Source organism: Mustelus asterias, chromosome 17 (assembly GCF_964213995.1).
Source record: "Mustelus asterias chromosome 17, sMusAst1.hap1.1, whole genome shotgun sequence".
Lineage (NCBI taxonomy): Eukaryota > Metazoa > Chordata > Chondrichthyes > Carcharhiniformes > Triakidae > Mustelus > Mustelus asterias.
The window spans coordinates 11,046,037-11,065,788 of NC_135817.1; the positions used below are offsets into that span (position 1 = coordinate 11,046,037).

The 19,752-nt window shown below is 46.0% G+C and overlaps 1 protein-coding gene across 1 annotated transcript in view; it reads right to left on the minus strand.

The window, feature by feature from the left end:
* Positions 1-19,752, minus strand: part of ace2 (angiotensin I converting enzyme 2) — a 66,497-nt gene that overhangs the window by 32,727 nt on the left and 14,018 nt on the right. Inside the window, exons 4-11 of the mRNA XM_078232268.1 lie at positions 16,578-16,721; positions 16,378-16,490; positions 14,305-14,413; positions 12,278-12,375; positions 9,803-9,975; positions 6,949-7,175; positions 2,954-3,098; positions 1,484-1,582 (exon numbers count right to left, since the gene is read on the minus strand). Of these exons, the coding sequence (XP_078088394.1) occupies positions 1,484-1,582; positions 2,954-3,098; positions 6,949-7,175; positions 9,803-9,975; positions 12,278-12,375; positions 14,305-14,413; positions 16,378-16,490; positions 16,578-16,721 (1,108 nt within the window). The remainder of the gene's footprint in view (positions 1-1,483; positions 1,583-2,953; positions 3,099-6,948; positions 7,176-9,802; positions 9,976-12,277; positions 12,376-14,304; positions 14,414-16,377; positions 16,491-16,577; positions 16,722-19,752) is intronic.

Below are 19,752 nucleotides of genomic sequence, written 5' to 3' on the forward strand. Positions count from 1 at the left end.
TACTCTCTACAGCAGCTGTAGATCGCACAGTCGAAACAATCCAATCGACACATTCATAACCCAACATGAATCAGAATTTCTCAGTTGTTATATTTGATCAGAATGACCCATCACAAGGACAAAATCTTCTTCAATATTCCAAGAGGACTATTCCCCAGGAAGCTGGTCTATCATTACTTTGACTAACTGAGTAAGGCCATTGGGAAGAGGCTATCACTTTATGGTGATATAACGACATTAATCACTCATTAGGGACTGAGTAAAGGTTGTGGGTTCATTTATTTAGACGTGAGGACATATATACATGGATAGAAAGCTGAACAACATCAGCATTCCTACTGGGGACGTGGTGACCTAGTGATTTTATACTAAACTAGTAATCCAAAGACCCAGGGTAATGGTCTGAGGACCTGTGTTTGAATCCCACCATGACAGATGTTTAAAATTTAATTCAATAAAAATCTGGAATATAAAGTCTAATGATGACCATGAAACTGTTGTTGTAAAAGCCCATCTGGTTCACTAACGTCCTTCAGGGAAGGAAATCTGCTGTCCTTACCCCATCTGACCTACATGTGACTCCAGACCCATAAGGGTGACTCTTCAAAGCCCTCAGGGATGGGCAATAAATGCTGGTCCATCCAGTGATGCCCACATCACATGAACGAATAATAAAAAACTGAGCTGTGTGTGTTGTTCATGAGCCAAAATGAAACCATGGCTCGATGACATGACACACTTGCTTCCTAATGAAGGCATGCTGCTACCGCTTAAAGATATATTATAACAGAGGCGAGGGAGGTAGAGAGCAGTTTTTACCTCAGATCCGCTAGGCTTTAGAAGCAGTCAAGCTATATGTTTGCATTTGTTGCCTTATTAAACTGACCAGAGGAAGTTAAAAATATCAAATCAGCCGGAGTGCAGCTGGAATCCTCCAATATCGTTTGTGGCTGTGATTCTCTGGTGACATTGAGAGTTAATAGAGTTTTGGCTGGAATGCCAAATTTTCCATTTTTGCCATGGATTAGACAGAATCCCAGAGAGTCACAGGATCCCTCAGTGCAAAAGGTGCCTGTTCGGCTACACTGAGGGGCAATTTAGCATGACCAATCCACCTAACCCGCACGTCTTTCAGACTGTGGGTGCAAACCGGAGCACCCGGAGGAAACCCACGCAGACACGGGTAGAACGTGCAGACTCCACACAGACAGTGACCCAAGTTGGGAATTGAACCCGGGTCCCTGGCGCTGTGAGGCAGCAGTTCTAACCACTACTAACCAGTGCTACCGTGCTGCCCAAAAAGTATTTGTGAAAAAGTGAATTTTAATAGTCACATCTACATTGGTGCAGACAAGCAATGATGAGAAAATTGGACACAATATAGCTAAGCATACTTTGGACTGACATTACTGTAAATGTTGCCAACACCAGGAAAACCTGGATTTAACACTGTTGTACAAGTACTGAATATTGGTACATGTACCTTATGAAGGAATAGTCATTGGAAACATGGTACAGAGCAGCTGGGTCACAGTAGGTTTCATCGTGTGGAAGAGGTTCGACAACTCCGACAATCTCCCGTCTAAGGAAAAGTACAAATAATGACAGTTCCCATTGAAAGAGCTTTCCAGTTTGTCCCACTCCCTTGCTTTTTTCCCCATATCCTTGCAATTCTCCCCCTTCAAGTATTTATCCTAGTTTTTTGGAAGCTGTTATTGAATCTTCCACCACCCCTTAGGGCCAGATCGTAGCAACTTGTATGAAACATTACAATTCTGCTCACCTTTATGTTTTTTTGGCTAATTCACTTAAATGGCTGTCCTTTGGTTAACCACCTTCCTGTCAGTAAAGCAATTCTCTTTATTTCCTCTGTCAAAACTCCTCATGATCTGGAACAGTTCTATTAAATTTCCCCGTAACCTCTTGCACTCTAAGGGGAACAATCCCAACTTCTCCAGTCTCTCCATGGAACTGAAGAGCCTTGTCCCTTGTGCCGTTCAAATAAATCTCCCCCCGCACCCTCTCCAATGCCTTGGCATCCTTCCTAATAGTGTGATGACCACAATTTGACACCATACCCCTAGCTGGGAGCTTTATATCGGTTCAGTATTGATGCGCGATATAACTCACGAGGCTAGAGATGCTCAAGGAAATAAAGGCTTATTTACTATTACAAAATAAAGGCTTTTATTTACTATTACAATGAAGCTACCATATATAGTACACGATCCCAGACTGAGGGGTCCCAGACAGAGCAGTGACCTTTATACCTCTCCCAGGAGGCGGAGCCCGACTGGGATGTACCATAATAACTATAATACAGGTAGAACAGCCCAACCCTAACCCCAACAGTAACAAGTAGAACAACCCAACCCTAACCCCAACAGCAACATATATACAGACTCATAGTACTGGCCAGACCCTGGCTCAGTACTACCTGGTGGGAACCAACGATGGTTCACCACAAGTATAATTTGCCTTGCTTGCCCAGAGTGCCGTAGACTTTTTTGATGACATCTCCACTTGTCTTGCCATCTTTGAAGATTTATGTACATACTATACACCTCTTTCTGCTCCTACACCTCCTTTTAAAATTGCACAATTTAGTTCAGGAACTTAAGAAGGAACATAGGACTAGGAGCGGGCCATTTACTCTCTCCATCGGTTTTGCCACTCAGTGAGATCATGGCAAATCTATAAACATACTTCATTGTCCTGTCTTTTCCCCCCCGATCCCTTCATACATTTGGATAACAAAAATCTATCAGTCTCAGATTTAAATTAATAATTGATCCGGCATCAATTACCACTTGTGGAAACCAACCCGAGCCTGTCCAATCTCTCCTCATAGCTGCAATTTTCAAGCCCTGGCAACATTCTTGCAAATCCATTTTTTCAATGAGAAGGTTAATCAGGCTGCTGGAGCAGGGCGTTGAATTGGACGCATACTTACTTCATTTCCCAATACTTTTTCATCCACTGATCTTTGGGTATTTCTCCACGGAACATTTTCCAGCGCCATTCTTCCATCATGAATGTGAAAGGTAAAGTTCCAACAATTGTCAGTGCTTGCTTCAACAGGAAGTTGATGTCAGTCTCTAGGGTAGGAGGAATCGCACTGTTATATCACCCTGCTAATTGTTAGTGCTACCCACCAACACTAATGGGAGATGGTGGCATAGTGATAATATCACTGGACTAAAAAGGCAAAAACATGATGGGTTCAAATCGTACCATGGCAGCTGGTAGAATTTAAATTCAATTAATAAACCTAGAATTAAAGAGGAGTCTCAGTTTTGATGACTATAAAACTATCTTTAATTGTTATAAAAACCCATTTGGTTCATTATTGTCCTTTAGGGAAGGGAATTTGCTGTCCTTACCCAGTCTGGCCTACATGTGACTCCAGAGCCACAGCAATGTGGTTGACTCTTAACTGCCTTCAGAAATGGCGAAGCGAGTTATTTGGTTGAGGGGCAATTAAGGATGGGCAACAAATGCTGGCCTTGCCAGTGACACCCACATGAAAGAATAAGAAAAACTTATTCTTTGCTATTACTTAATGCGACTGATGTGAACAATGAGATTCAGTAAATTAGCCTCATTTGGTGACTGGTTTTGCTCCAATTATAATTACAAGGGTTTAACACTCTCATTATAAAGAGGATTTGACTGTCTCAAAACAAGCATGGAAATTGCTTGCAAATCCAAACAAACTATTCGAAAACATACCTCCCATTATTCCAAGTAGGCCAGTCGATACGTGAGGCGATGGTAAGATTACAGAGGTCAATGTTCCATGAGGTCTTCCCCTGAAGACAATGAATCCTCGTGGGTATGGTTCCTCAGATTCTACAAGCGGATATCTGAAGTGGGATGTTTTGGTGTTGACAGAACACTCGCCTGTCCTTACCTGGCAGGGGAACTTTGCAGTCGGACTCACTACATGGCAATGCGATTGGTGTCACTATCCTTGGAGGTCCTGGTGATCGCAAATGGAAATATAATTCCTCTTGCATCTTCCAGGAATGAAAAGTTTGACATATGAGGTGTGTTTGAGGACTCTGGGTCGGTACTCAATGAAGTTTAGAAAGATGAGGGGGGGAGATATCATTGAAACTTACAGAATACTGAAAGGCCTGGATAGAGTGGACCTGGGGAAGATGCTTCCATTAGTAGGGGAGACTAAGACCCGAGGACACAGACTGAGATGTCTTCAGAGGGTGATGAATCTAAGGAATTCGTTTCACAGAAGGCTGTGGAAGCCAGGTCATTGAGTGTATTTAAGACAGAGATAATTAAGATAGGTTCTTGATTGGTAAAGGGATCAAAGGTTATGGGGAAAGGGGGGTTGAGAAACTTATCAGCCATGATTGAATGGTGGAGCAGACTCATAGATCATAGAACCTACAATGCAGAAGGAGGTCATTTGGCCCATCGACCCTGCACTGACCACAATCCCACCAGATCCTGTCCTATCCCGTAACCCCACATTTCTACCCTTCTAATCCCCCTGACATTAAGGGTCAATTTAGCATGGCCAATCAACCTAACCTGCACATATTTGGACTGTGGGAGGAACCCGGAAGAAACACACGCAGACAAGGGGAGAACGTGCAAACTCCACATAGACAGTCACCCAAGGCCGGAATTGAACCCGGGTCCCTAGTGCTGTGAGGCAGTAGTGTTAACCACTGTGCCACCGTGCTGCCCGATGGACTGAATGGCCTAATTCTGCTCCTATATCTTATGGTCTTAGGAACATTGAAGCCACTTGCAAAGCTCAGCTCTAGTGTTATTCAGCAAGATCAAAGATTCAATCTGGCATATTTTTGATGTGTGTGACTTTGACTTTGAGTGGTTGAAACATTATGATCCACTTCACGCGATCACCCAAAATTTCCCCAGAGTGCACAGTTCGAGGGGAGGTTGGGGCAGTCAAATCAATCTCATCACCCCTTTGTTGGGCAGGGGAGGAATCCCCTCCTACTCACTGTGCACAAATTCCATCTGCAAAGTGGACGGATGTGAGGGCCTTCTGGAGTGAGTGTCCCATTGGGAGGGCACAGCCTAGGTTTATACATCAAGCAGAGATGGACACGGAAAAGCTCCGATCTGGTCCGCGGCTGGGATTCCCTGGTGCTGCTGCAGTGAGTGGACTTTTGGCTGGATCGCCAAATTCTCCATTCTTGCTGGCAGCGGGATGGGCACAGACGAGATGGGAGAATCCCACCCGGAGTAACAGAGAGTAATGGGAGGATTGTTGGAGCAGTATGAGGACTTTTGGAATAATGGTGGGTAAATGGAGTCTCAATCTGTCAGAGAAATGGAGGGCCAGTAAAGTAATAGTGGGCCGTTAGAGACATTGCACATTAGAAACAATAATAATGGGGAAGTATTTTCTGAAGGTTATTCACTTCACACCTTATATTACTGAAATAATAATTCATTAATAAGTTTTCCTAAATAGTTTACTATAATATTATCACCACATTCCAATATATTTATTCATAATCTTAATAACAATTTACCTTCTCGACCTACCCTCCCTTTTCCACATAATCTCCCTCCTATCCCCTTCCTTAGAATCTCAGCTTTACATTAATATAATTTCCAACATGTTCATAATTTTAAATACGATTTCTATTTATTTAAAACTGTTCAATTCCTCTCCGAGCTTGCCAGATCAAGCTAAGACTCACATTAGAAGAGATCTTAAAAATTTAGAACACTCAGAAGGTCCTGTGCTCGATGTAAGAGAAAGATCGATGGTGTGTGAAACCAGGGATAAAGGCTTCATGATAAGTCACTTCATTTACCCAGGGGGTGGCAGGGTGGCACCGTGGTTAGCACTGCTGCCTCACAGTGCTAGGGACCTGGGTTCGATTTCTGGCTTGGGTCACTGTCTGTGTGGAGTCTGCATGGTTTTCCTCTGGGTGCTTCAGTTTCCTCCCACGATCCGAAAGACGTGCTGGTTAGGTGCATTGGCCATGGTAAATCCGCCCTCAGTGTACCTGAACAGGTGCCGGAGTGTATCGACTAGGGGATTTTCACAGCAAGTTCATTAAAGTGTTAATGTAAGCCTAATTATGACTAATATAAAACTTTACCCATGATCTGGTACAATGACAGTGCGTAGCAATTGAATCCCTCACTTTGTGTTGTTTTCTGCTTCAAATTTTACTAATAATTGCTATGAAGGGGACACAGCGGTAGTGGACATTCACAAGATTGATCATACGCTGCAGGAAAAGATGTCCCGAGGCATGGTACATCGGTGACACCATGCAGATGCTACAACAATGGATGAATGAACACCGCTCGACAATCACCAAGCAGGAGTGTTCTCTTCCTGTTGGGGAACACTTCAGCAGTCACGGGCATTCAGCCTCTGATCTTTGGGTAAGCGTTCTCCAAGGCGGCCTTCACGACACACGACAGCGCAGAGTCGCCGAGCAGAAACTGATAGCCAAGTTCCGCACACATGAAGACGGCCTCAACCGGGATCTTGGGGTCCTGGGCTTGCAAAATCTCACTAACTGTCCTGGCTTGAGACAAATCATACCTCTTTAACCTGTGCTTAACCCTCTCTCCACTCGCACTGTCTGTACCTGTAAAGACTTGATTACCTGTAAAGACTCACATTCCAACCATTATCTTGCAATTGTGTCGGTGACTCTATGTGCCATGTTTGTGAACCCAACTCTCCACTCACCTGTTAAAGGAGCAGCACTCTGAAAGATCGTGATTCCAAATAAATCTGTTGGACTTTAACTTGGTGTTGTGAGACTTCTTACTGTGTACACCCTTATCCAATGCCAGCATCTCCACATCAAATATAGAGTGACATTAATCATTACGAATACTCTCCCCGCACTAATGCTTACTTTAACTATGACAATAGCATGGCTGGAAGTCTGGTCAAATAACTAGACGTTAAGTACCTACCATTTTTTTCAATAAAAGAGGCTGGAAGAAGACCCAGTGACTTCAGATACTCGGGGGTAGCTGCTGAGAGTGACATGATTTCCCCGACACCCTCATGGAAGCCTTCATTTGCCCCACCTCGTAACAAGTAGGGTTGGTGTGCGTACTCCATGTCGTACTGTATATGGCCCATTTCATGGTGGACAGTTAAGAAGTCTTCCATCGTCACTTTAGTGCACATTTTAATCCTGGAGTTAAAAAAACATATATTTCTTCTGTAGCGCAAGTTGAATTTATCTCCTTTTCATTGTCATGGAATCTCCTCCAAAATGCAGATTTTGGTCTCAACCTTTTTCTTAATCACAGTCCTTTCTTCATTAGGTTGTAAATGGATCATTTTTGGTCATGGTTGATTGATAATCGGTTATTTCACAGAAAAAGCCAGAGCTCACTTTCATATCCAAGGTAGAAAGGAACTCATCCCAGTGATGTAAGCAAATTGAGTGACTGAATTGAAACATACAGGGCCCCACAGTCTCAAAGGACACTGTAAGAATTCCTGTTCACCATTTGGGTAAATAACAACTGCAATGTTTATTTAAATATCACTATAACACACAGGCTTACAGCCTCATGGCTCTCTGTCTGCTTCCAGGATCAAATTGGCCATGCAAGCCCCTGCTTGATAGGGTGATCCCTCACCCTGATTGGTTACCTGGGTCGTGTGACCCCCGCCCCAAGTTTGACCCTAGTCCCTGATTGGCTACCCGGGTCACATGATGCTCTCTGCAGCTCAACCTTTAAAGGCACATGTTTAAGGTAGAAACTGTCCCTACTCATGAAAGGATCGAGGCTACAGAGTTAAAGAAATTAGTAAAACAAGCAATAGCGCTATGAGGAAAAACGTTTTCATGTTAGGGTCTAGAATGTTCTGTCTGAAAATTTGGTGGAGGCGGAAGCATTCAAAGGGTTATCTGAAAAAGGAGAATATGCAGGGTTACAAGGGGAGGGCAGGTGAATGGAACTAGGTGAGTTTCTCATTTGGAGAGCTGGTACAGACACAATGGGCCAAATGGCCTCCATCTACACTGTAATAATTCCATGCTTCTGAATGTTGCAGGATGTAGAGACATGATGCCAAGTGTGGGTTTCTTCACTGTAATCTCTCATTTCAGCTGGATAACTAGTGCTGAAGGGATAAAAATCAACCTTGCAGGAGAGGCCCAGGATTTGGAGCAGTGCAGAGACCTTGGGGCTGGAGGAGGTTTCAGGTGAACAGAAAGACATTTGCCAGAATTTTCCGGCCATTCACGTCGGCAGGATTCTCTGGTCCCGCTGCAGGGAATGGAGGTCTGGTTGAGCACCAAATTTTCCGTCCTTGTTTTTTCAGCGCTGGCAGGATGTGAACAGCCAGAACATTCCGGCAATGCCATTGAAGGCCTTTGAAAAGAAAGACGAACGTGTTGAAAATGAGGGAATGCCAGGCTGGGACCCAGCGAGCACAGGGCTGATGTATAAATGGGACATGATGTGAGTCGGGGAATGGGCAGCGGATTTTGGGATGACCTCCAGAGGGTGGAACATGATTGGGTAGCAAGGTGAGTACTGGGATAGTTGTGTCTTGAGGCAGATAAAGCACGGATGAAGATTTTTTCAGAAGATGGGCTGTGGCAGGGCAGAGATGAGCAAATGTTACAGAGGCAAAGGTCGGCAGTCTTGGTGGCATAGAGGTTACAGGTTCAAACATAACATTAAGGTTGTGATGTGTTTTATTCAAGCTGAGGCAGTGACTAGGTTGGAGGTTGTAGGGGGGGAATCAAAGACAATTGCTCTTCCCAATATTTATCCCACTTAAGTAGAAATTTATACTTCATACCCTACAAACAGGAGGGGAAATATTTATTTTGATGGATTATACAATGCAAAGTGAAGAAATTTAATGGAAAGTTATTAAATATTTTGCATGTTAATATTTAAAAAAAGCTGAAGAGCTCAGTATTTTTTCCAGTTCCCAGCAGTTGTTAATAGTTTGTAAATTATATTGTTAAGACAGACAGGAGAAGGATGTTGTTTAACTAAGTATATTGAGTACATATAAATCGGGTTCCTGGGATGCATCATCAGCCCTGGAAATGACATTTTAGTTTAGTCAGGCTTCCTTTGAAGTTATGATTGTTTTGTTATAATGCCCCACCGGGGGCTATCACCCCTCTTTAAGTTAATTATTTTATTGATTAATTTTCTGTTCAGAACAGCATATAAAATGTTGGAGTACATCACCAGCCCAGCAATAATAGTTTGGTTTGATTACCTCAGTTTCCTTTGAAAGTTTCATTTCTGTGACAGTGTCCTGTCATGTGCTGTCACCCCCATTCATTTATTTTATTGATCTACCATTTTATTTTAAAACTGCATTTAAAATGGGGACATCTGGGACACTGTGTGCGTGTGTGCACGTGTGTGTGTGCACGTGTGTGTATGTGCACATGTGTGTGTGCGCACGCGCGTGTGTGCGTGTGTGCACACGCGTGTGTATGTGTGTGTGCATGTGTGTGTGTGTGTGCGTGTGTGTACGCATGTATGTGTGCGTGCATGCGTGCGTGTGTGGAGAGCTGTGAGACTGAACAAGGTCACTACATTCTCTCAATAAAGTAAAACACTGGGCGGAATTTTCCCATCCTGCCCGTCACAGGAATTTTCCCATCCTGCCCGTCACAGGAATCAGAGAGAGGTGGACCATGCACAGGTCCATTGACCTCGGGCAGGAATCTCCTGCCTTGGAGCGAGCACAGCTGGAAAATCCTGCCCTGTGTGTCTGTTTTGTCTTCATCGCCTGGCTTGGATTCCATTAACGGCCGTTCTATATAAGCTGTACCTGAAGTCCACTCCATTGCCCATGTCCCACGCTGTTGGATGGCAGACAACCTTTCGACCATCAGCGGGTTTCTCGATCATGGAATTATTCCAGAAATGATCATTCATCGGTTTAAGGCCCAAAGATTGAAAGAATGCATCTGCCTTCTGGAACATTTTCTTCGGATTCCACCTCTGAAATGACAAGGAGAGAAGTCACACATTAGCAATAAGACAGTAAGGAATCTGCCTCTGCTCCACACTCAAACAATCGTGGGATTTAGAGAAACCTTAACATGAAAGAGAACAAGATAATAGAATAATTCTACATCGATACCTTGTATTGGCAAAATTAATTTTTTTTAAATGTTCTGCCTATCATACAATGAATAATGCGGTCAACAAATGTCCATGCCAGTGTTCTGCTGGGCAATGAATCCCCAAAGATTAGCAGATTGTATCAAGCAGCATGTTCCTACAGCTGCTCACAACAGGCAATGTACTGACCTTACAAAACCAACCTCAAAACACAGTGTCCAACATTAGGTGTGATTCCACAATTGGACAGCATTTGCTAAATAATCCTGAGTGTGCTAAGAATTACTCACAACCAATTTAAGACTATCAGTGGGGCTCGCAGTGCAATGCATGCTAGAAGCTACATATATTAATACACAGGGCCCTGTCCTCTGCAGACAGAAAGAACAAGTACACATATTGCGCTTGTTTCATCTAAACAAAATAGGCGACAACCATTCTTTGGTTCATTCACAACGGCCTGGACCAGTCAGAGCCAACCTGGTTTGAATTTAAACAGAGCTTGTCAGTGAACTGTCAGTCATCTGTTAACTGGTACTTTCTCCATGGCAACACCTCTACCAATCAGATTCCACATGCTAACCAATCAGCACTCTTTTCTCACACCCCAATCACTCTCTGCGTAAAGAACCTACCTCTGATATCCTTCCTGTATCTCCCACCACGAACCCTATAGTTATGCCCCCTTGTAATAGCTCCATCCACCCGAGGAAATAGTCTTTGAACGTTCACTCTATCTATCCCCTTCATCATTTTATAAACCTCTATTAAGTCTCCCCTCAGCCTCCTCCGCTCCAGAGAGAACAGCCCTAGCTCCCTCAACCTTTCCTCATAAGACCTACCCTCCAAACCAGGCAGCATCCTGGTAAATCTCCTCTGCACTCTTTCCAGCGCTTCCACATCCTTCTTATAGTGAGGTGACCAGAACTGCACACAATATTCCAAATGTGGTCTCACCAAGGTCCTGTACAGTTGCAGCATAACCCCACGGCTCTTAAACTCCAACCCCCTGTTAATAAAAGCTAACACACTATAGGCCTTCTTCACAGCTCTATCCACTTGAGTGGCAACCTTTAGAGATCTGTGGATATGGACCCCAAGATCTCTCTGTTCCTCCACAGTCTTCAGAACCCTACCTTTGACCCTGTAATCCACATTTAAATTCGTCCTACCAAAATGAATCACCTCACATTTATCAGGGTTAAACTCCTTTTGCCATTTTTCAGCCCAGCTTTGCATCCTATCTATGTCTCTTTGCAGCCTACAACAGCCCTCCACCTCATCCACTACTCCACCAATCTTGGTGTCATCAGCAAATTTACTGATCCACCCTTCAGCCCCCTCCTCTAAGTCATTAATAAAAATCATAAAGAGCAGAGGACCAAGCACTGATCCCTGTGGCACTCCGCTAGCAACCTGCCTCCAATCCGAAAATTTTCCATCCACCACCACCCTCTGTCTTCGATCAGACAGAGGGACTGAACCATGTGACATCTGTGGCACATACAGTATATCAGGGATGATTGGCCGGTCAGTCTGCCCCAGCATAGAGGACTTCTCGCTAAATACTTGAGACCAGATAACCCTGCCAGCCACCGTAAGCAGGGTAGCCCTATTGGAGAAGCAGTGGGAACCTCATCATGGCTTTCTCTGTCTGTTGGTGCATAGTCTCGGCTGGTTAAACTCTAACAGCATCATCTGTACCCCACCAACACCATGGTAAATGTGTAACTTCACCCTCTGGCTATGTGAACACACAAACATATTAAATTTGGTACTTTTTTCTTCCAACCAGTCCAATTGAAGTAATTGTATTTGATATAGTTTAATTAAATGTTGTGACATGCTTAGTTGGAGTGGGTTAGATTAGTTGGCAAGACAGTTCGCGTGTGGGTCAGAATAAAGCTAATAGCATTGAATTCAACCTCCATTCAGACTGAGGTAGGCCTCGGGCCTAGTTCCTCACAATGTTCTGTTGTACCATCACAGCGTAAGTCATGGTTCAACGACATCAAATTGGAGAATTTATTTCAAAGAGTAACAACACCCTTAGTATAGGAGGGGCTATGTCTATTTTAATTCTTTGATGGGGAGGTGGGCAGACACTGGCTGACCCAGCATTTATCACCCATCTCCAATTGCCCTGGAGAAGGAGGTGGAGGCTTGGCAGTCAACATACCTGTTTGACCATTTCGGATGTCACATCGATGTCTTCTTCTGATGGATATGGAATTGACCAAGGATACAGATTTCCCCAAAATCTTCCCCACATGTCACCTGGAGATGAATGAGAATTGAGATTGGAATGTCCCTCAGGTACCAGTGCATTAAACTGTCCACTGCATATTATGGCTGATAAATGGCTGATGCCATTTAGCATCAGCAGCAATGTGGCACTCCCTCAGCGCTACGCTCAAGCCACTGGAGTTGGGCTCAAGCCAAAAGCCTTTGGACTCAGAGGCCAGCACACAACCATAGAGCAAGGGTCCACACTCCAACAGCTGGACATTTTGTTGTATCTGCATCTGCCAAGCACTTTACACATCAAACTACAGCAACTCTGCTATCGAGGTCCACCCTGATTATCAGGCAGCTATTGTGGTCCTTTGCCCTTTGGGAAATAAAGCAGTGTGTTGATGTTGAATGAGTGGAGAATGAGAGAACAGCCCATGCTGACCACTGCAGCACAGATATCCCAGAGCAACACAATCCCAGTGATGCAATTCACTGGCAAGTTTGCTTGCTGCTATTCTCTCTCTCTCCAGTGTCTCTCTGACAGACAGTGTGACATTGATTCTTCATGACTTGTTAATGTTCCTTTTTTCTGACTTACTAATATCATGATGTGGAGATGCCGGCGTTGGACTGGGGTAAACACAGTAGGAAGTCTAACAACACCAGGTTAAAGTCCAACAGGTTTATTTGGTAACAAAAGCCACACAAGCTTTCGGAACAGGCTGTCCCTTCATCCCTTCGTCCCTGACGAAGGGACAGCCTGTTCCGAAAGCTAGTGGCTTTTGCTACCAAATAAATCTGTTGGACTTTAACCTGGTGTTGTTAGACTTCCTACTGTGTTTACTAATATCAACCAGGCAATGCTTGATTCTACCTGGGAATAAATAAGATTGGGAAATGAAGACTTTTGCTCCAATATTGTTCCAGCTTTTATTGTTGTTGCTGTTTTTCAGTTAATATCCTGGGGCTTTCACACTCTGGGGCATCCTGGGCAAATACCAATCAGCACAAACACAAGGAGGACACGTCCCAATTATTTAAAAAAAATGCCCTTTCTAATTTAAAAAGGGCAGCTGTCAATGTAAATGGTCGTTTGCAAGTTGAAACAGTCTGTAGTGCTCACATGTGGCTAAAGATCTCATGTTCACTATTGGACACCTCATGGTTTGTCTGAATGTGTGCAGGCAGTTCAGCAGACAAACCCCTCCCCCCCCCCCCATGCCACCACCTCCCACCACCCTGCCCCCTGCCCCCCATTTGATCTTAGACATCCTGTACAAAGAATCAGGCCAGAGCTGCGAACAGATGGACCAAAAAATACCCTGAGACACCCTGCTCAACGTAAATCCAGCAGTGTGCAAGGAAAAGTGCTGTAATATGCTTGGAAGCGATCGGAGCATGACATCACTAGAAAGGAAGTGTGTCATGCCATCCAGTTTTAGTTTCACTTCCACTTTCAGCAGAACACACACGCACAGTTCTGCAACTCACATGTCTTCAAACTTTCTATCTGTGTGTATCTGTTCACATGTGACTAGCATTAACAGATGAACCCACAGCATGTTTACCCAATCCCTCATGAGTGAGTGGTGCCTTTCTATCATAATAAAAATGCAACAATCAGAAGCTGAGGATCTGTCTCTTCACATAGTGGTATTCAGTTAGTGTCTGAATTTCACATTGACTCTGTCTGCACCATCTCATATGGACTGGCCATGGGGTGGATACAGACAGTGGAGATAATCGAACAGACCGTTCTGTATAACGTTGTTTTAAATCTAATAATTTCTTGCCAATCTTGGATTACTAGCAATTCTAACCCGAATTCGGACAGTGTCCTCACACAGGGGTCTGTGGTAGGGTTGTAAATGGGTGAAGTATATACAAGAACATCGGTTATTCTGCCAAACGCTACTGATACAGGAAGCAGGAACTTGCCAGAGTGTGGAGAGCACCTTGGAACAAGCTTACCCAATAAATGAGCGGGGAGACATCCTGTCGGGCTGATACGTTCTGCTCCAAAGGTATCTCTGAGTTTTGCTCTCACATACGCATGGAGTTCCTTGTAAAGCGGCATTATCTAATGGTGCCATGGGAACACATTATTGGTAATGTTAGATTAATCAATTACCAGAAGGCTCACGCAGTAAAATATATAACATGATTCAGCATTGCATCAATACTTTCAATCCAGACCGTGGTTAGTTTGGAAACCAACATGACACACCCGCAGAACTCCTGTAACATTCCCATTCTCTGATAGAGTATTGGCGACCATATGGACACGTGATGCAGGGGTTGATTTTCCCACCCCTTGGTCAATTGGCACCCTTGGGTGGCTAAGTAGGGACCACCTAAGGACCCATTACAAAACCATGGGTCTGGAGGTGTTGGGGATGGGGGGGTGTGCCCATACTGCGTGGGCACACTGCCAGGAATACCCTGGTGGGTGAGCTTCCTGTGGGCTGGGGAGATGTGACCTCCATGGCGCACAAAATAAATCCACCATGTCTTCATTATTTGGACTTTATTTGGCCCTTAATGAGGGCCCTGATCAGCTACACACTCCATGCAGGTGGATAGACCTACAAACTTCTGCTGAGATGTTGGGGGTTGGGAAAGCAGGAAATGTCTCCCCCCTCCCCGCCATCGCCGGTTACAATTTTCTGTTTAAAGTAAGACAAAAAGCTGGTGAACCTGGCATCACCCAGAAACAAAGACCTTCTTCCAGAATCCAGCCAGATTTCCGCTCCGCCGGGATAACCATAGTATTCACTTGTTCAATTGTTCCGTGTCTGATACGGGCGGGACTTTCCTCCCCCTCTGTGGTGTGTTTTGGGCAGGAGATGGAGCCACTCACTGGCAGGAGGTGGTGCCATTCGCTGGCGAGAGATGGAGCCACTCACTGGCAGGAGGTGGAGCCACTCGCTGGTGGGAGGTGGAGCCACTCACTGGTGGGAGGTGGAGCCACTCACTGGTGGGAGGTGGAGCCACTCACTGGTGAGAGGTGGAGCCACTCGCTGGTGGGAGGTGGAGCCACTCACTGGTGGGAGGTGGAGCCACTCGCTGGTGGGAGGTGGAGCCACTCACTGGTGGGAGGTGGAGCCACTCGCTGGTGGGAGGTGGAGCCACTCACTGGTGGGAGGTGGAGCCACTCGCTGGTGGGAGGTGGAGCCACTCGCTGGTGGGAGGTGGAGCCACTCACTGGTGGGAGGTGGAGCCACTCGCTGGCGGGAGGTGGAGCCATTCGCTGGCGAGAAGTGGAGCCACTCACTGGTGAGAGGTGGAGCCACTCGCTGGTGGGAGGTGGAGCCACTCGCTGGTGGGAGGTGGAGCCACTCGCTGGTGGGAGGTGGAGCCACTCGCTGGCGAGAGATGGAGCCACTCACTGGTGGGAGATGGAACCACTCGCTGGCGGGAGATGGAGCCACTGGGAGGTGGTTGTCACTCACTGGCGGGAGGTGGTGCCACTCACTGGCGGGAGGCGGAGCTACTCGCTGACGGGAGGTGGTGCCACTGGGAGGTGGTGTCACTCACTGGCGGGAGGTGGTGCCACTCACTGGTGGTGGGATCTTATGGTGCCCGCTGTTGTCAATGGGGATTCCTGTTGAACACCTTCTTGGCACCAGGAAACCCGTGGCGGGAGTGCGCCATTGGTGGGACTGTAAGATCCCGCCGGCATGAATGGCAGCAAGATTTCAGCTTGTATGTGTCTTTTGACTCTTCCCTGTTCTGGGTGTTGTTTGTAAAGCCAGGGCGTGCTTAGCGGGAGCGGGAAATAAAAACAATAAGCTAGAAACTGGTGCAGTAAACATTTGTAAACACAGTTCCATTCACATATAGTAACTGGTGTGTCATCTCTGCATCTCTCCCAGGCCTAAAACACAAAGCTTCCACATACTCAATACAGTCAGTATATTTGTTTGTTTAGAGATGTTTGTAGCTTCAGTGAACGCTGGTGTCAGGTGAATCAAAGCTTTTCAGAATCACACGCGTGAATAAGTATTGGCAGAGAAAGTGTTAAAGATAAGTAATGGATTTAACCTCGTGAAGCAGACTTTCCACATCCCTCAGAAGATCTTCTCGACTGTACGCATATTTCCCAACATCATCAGCTTCATAATTTCCCCTCCAGTAATCACCATAATCATTATAGCCTTCGGAGCAAACAAACCAGCCAATGTTAAATCTCGGATTCCTCACACAAATGCCTAAAGACTCAAATAAGTGTTTGTCTCTGTTACCATTCATTTTTGCTGCCTTGTTCTTCAACTCTGTATATCCTTCATAGAGTGGCCGCAGCTTTTTGCCCACATTTACTCGCCAGCCTTCCCAGGCCCAGAGTCGCTCGTTGTAGTCCTTGCTATCCGCCATTATCACGGTCAACCCTGAATAAAAGCAACAGCGATGCAGAGTCTTGTAAAGGCATCAAAGGACAGGCGAGCTGACAAATTATTCTTCACAATCAAAACCATGCTCCAGTCTACGATCATTAGTAGCTTCTGGAGACGGATCATTGACGATTGTCTTAGAATCACTGGATCATCGAATCAGAGAATCCCTACAGTGCAGATGAGGCCATTTGAGTTCGCACCTACTCCCTGACAGACTATCTTACCCAGGCCCTCACCCCCCCACCCAAACCCCGTAACCCCACACATTTCCCATGGCATGTCCGCCTAACCTACACATCTTGGGACACTAAGGGGCAATTTAGCATGGCCAATCCACCTAACCTGCATATCTTTGGACTGTGGGAGGAAACCAGAGCACCCGGAGGAAACCCACGCAGACACAGGGGGAACGTGCAGACTGTGCGCAGACAGTGACCCAAGTCGGGAATCGAACCTGGGTCCATGGCGCTGTGAGGCAGCAGTGCTAACTACTGTGCCACCGTGCCGCCCCTTCCTAAAGTCTGGTGTCCAGACTGGCAGCAATACCCCTGATCCAGCTGAACCAGTGTTTTATAGAGTTTAACATAATTTACTCACTTTAGTACAATATTCCTCAATTGCCAAAGACCAGGATGTGCTATACTTTATGAACCACTCCCTCAGCCAGCCCTTCTATGATTTGTCCAGATACAGGCAGGTCACTCTATTCCTGACAGCCGCTTTAGAATTGTACTGTTTATTTTATATTGCCCCTTCTCATTCCCCCTACCAAAATGAATCAGTTCACACTCTTCCGCATTATCTATGACTTGTCCACCCGATCCTCCAGCCTGTCTATGTCCTTTTGAAGTTTAACACTATCCTCACAGTTCACAAGACCCCCAAGTTTTGCGCGAATTGCAAATATTGAAATTGTTCCCTGTACAACCAAGACGGGGACATTTATACAAATAAAAACAGAGGTTACCGACCATGGGGAACCCCACTACAAAACTTCCACTCAGAGTCTGACAAACTATTATTCACCACCACTCTGTATCCTATCACCCAACCCACTTTATATCCAATCATGCTCCCTTATGTAGTGATGCTGAGGGCCCATATTCTGCTGTTATGTAATGACTATCAAGCCAGCATGATTTAATGTCAACACATGTGCCTCTGAAGGTTTTGCAGTCAAATCATTCTACAAATCACCGACTGTGACTAAGCACTTAATCCAGAGTGACACTGCAACGGGAGAACACTGAACTGTCAGAGGGTCAGTACTGAGGGAGTGCTGCACTGTCAGAGGGTCAGTACTGAGAGAGTGTCACACTGTCAGAGGGTCAGTGCTGAGGGAGAGCTGCACTGTCAGAGGGTCAGCACTGAGGGAGAGCTGCACTATCAGAGGGTCAGCATTGAGGGAGTGCTGCACTGTCAGAGGGTCAGCACTGAGGGAGTGCTGCACTGTCAGAGGGTCAGTACTGAGGGAGTGCTGCACTGTCAGAGGGTCAGTGCTGAGGGAGTGCTGCACTGTCAGAGGGTCAGTACTGAGGGAGTGCGGCACTGTCAGAGAGTCAGTACTGAGGGAGTGCTGCACTGTCAGAGGGTCAGTACTGAGGGAGTGCTGCACTGTCAGAGAGTCAGTACTGAGGGAGTGCTGCACTGTCAGAAGGTCAGTACTGAGGGAGTGCGGCACTGTCAGAGGGTCAGTACTGAGGGAGTGCTGCACTGTCAGAGAGTCAGTACTGAGGGAGTGCTGCACTGTCAGAGGGTCAGTACTGAGGGAGTGCTGCACTGTCAGAGAGTCAGTACTGAGGGAGTGCTGCACTGTCAGAAGGTCAGTACTGAGGGAGTGCTGCACTGTCAGAGAGTCAGTACTGAGGGAGCGCTGCACTGTCAGAGGGTCAGTACTGAGGGAGCGCTGCACTGTCAGAGGGTCAGTACTGAGGGAGTGCTGCACTGTCAGAGGGTGAGTACTGAGGGAGTGCTGCACTGTCAGAGAGTCAGCACTGAGGGAGTGTCAGTGTGTGTGTGTGTGTCAGTGAATGTGTGCCAATGTGTCAGTGTGTGTCAGTGAGTGCTTGTTGTGAGTGTGTGTGAGTGTGTATGTGAGTGTGTGTGTATCAGTGAGTGCATGTGTGTGTGTCAGTGAGTGTGTGTGTACATGAGTGTGTGTGTCAGTGAGTGTGTGTGTACATGAGTGTGTCAGTGAGTGTGTGTCAGTGAGTGTGTGTCAGTGAGTGCGTGTGTGTCAGTGAGTGCGGGTCAGTGAGGGTTTGTATGTGTGTCAGTGGGTGTGTGTATGTCAGTGTGTTTGCGTGTATGTGTGTGTTTCAGTGAGTGTGTGCTAGTGTGTGAGTGTCAGTGAGTGCATGACGTGAGTCTGTGTGTGTGTGTGTCTATGTCAGTGAGTGTGTGTGTCAGTGTGTGAGTGTCTGTGTCAGTGTGCATGTGTGACTGTTTGTGTGTGTGTGTCAGTGAGTGTGTGTGCACGCGTATGTTGTGTGTGTGCACGTATGTCTATGTGTCAGTGTGCCCTTGGTGGGCAGTCGAGTGTCACAGGAGTCGGGGTGGGTGTGGTTTAAAAGTGGATAAGTGTGAGTCCATTAGTAACAAACTAGGTATAGCTGCTTCCATGGGTGTGTGTGTGTCAGTGAGTGTGTGTGTGTCAGTGAGTGTGTGTGTGTGTCAGTGAGTGTGTGTGTGTCAGTGAGTGTGTGTGTGTGTGAGTGTGTGTGTGTGTGTGTGTGTGTCAGTGAGTGTGTGTGTGTCAGTGAGTGTGTGTGTGTGTGTGTGTGTGTCAGTGAGTGTGTGTGTGTCAGTGAGTGTGTGTGTGTGTGTGTCAGTGAGTGTGTGTGTGTCAGTGAGTGTGTGTGTGTCAGTGAGTGTGCGTGTGTGTGTGTCATTGAGTGTGTGTGTGTGTGTGTGCCAGTGTGTATGTGTGTGTGCGTGTGTCAGTGAGTGTGTGTGTTTGTGTGTGCGTGTGTGTGTCAGTGAGTGTGTGTGTGTGTGCGTGTGTGTGTCAGTGAGTGTGTGTGTG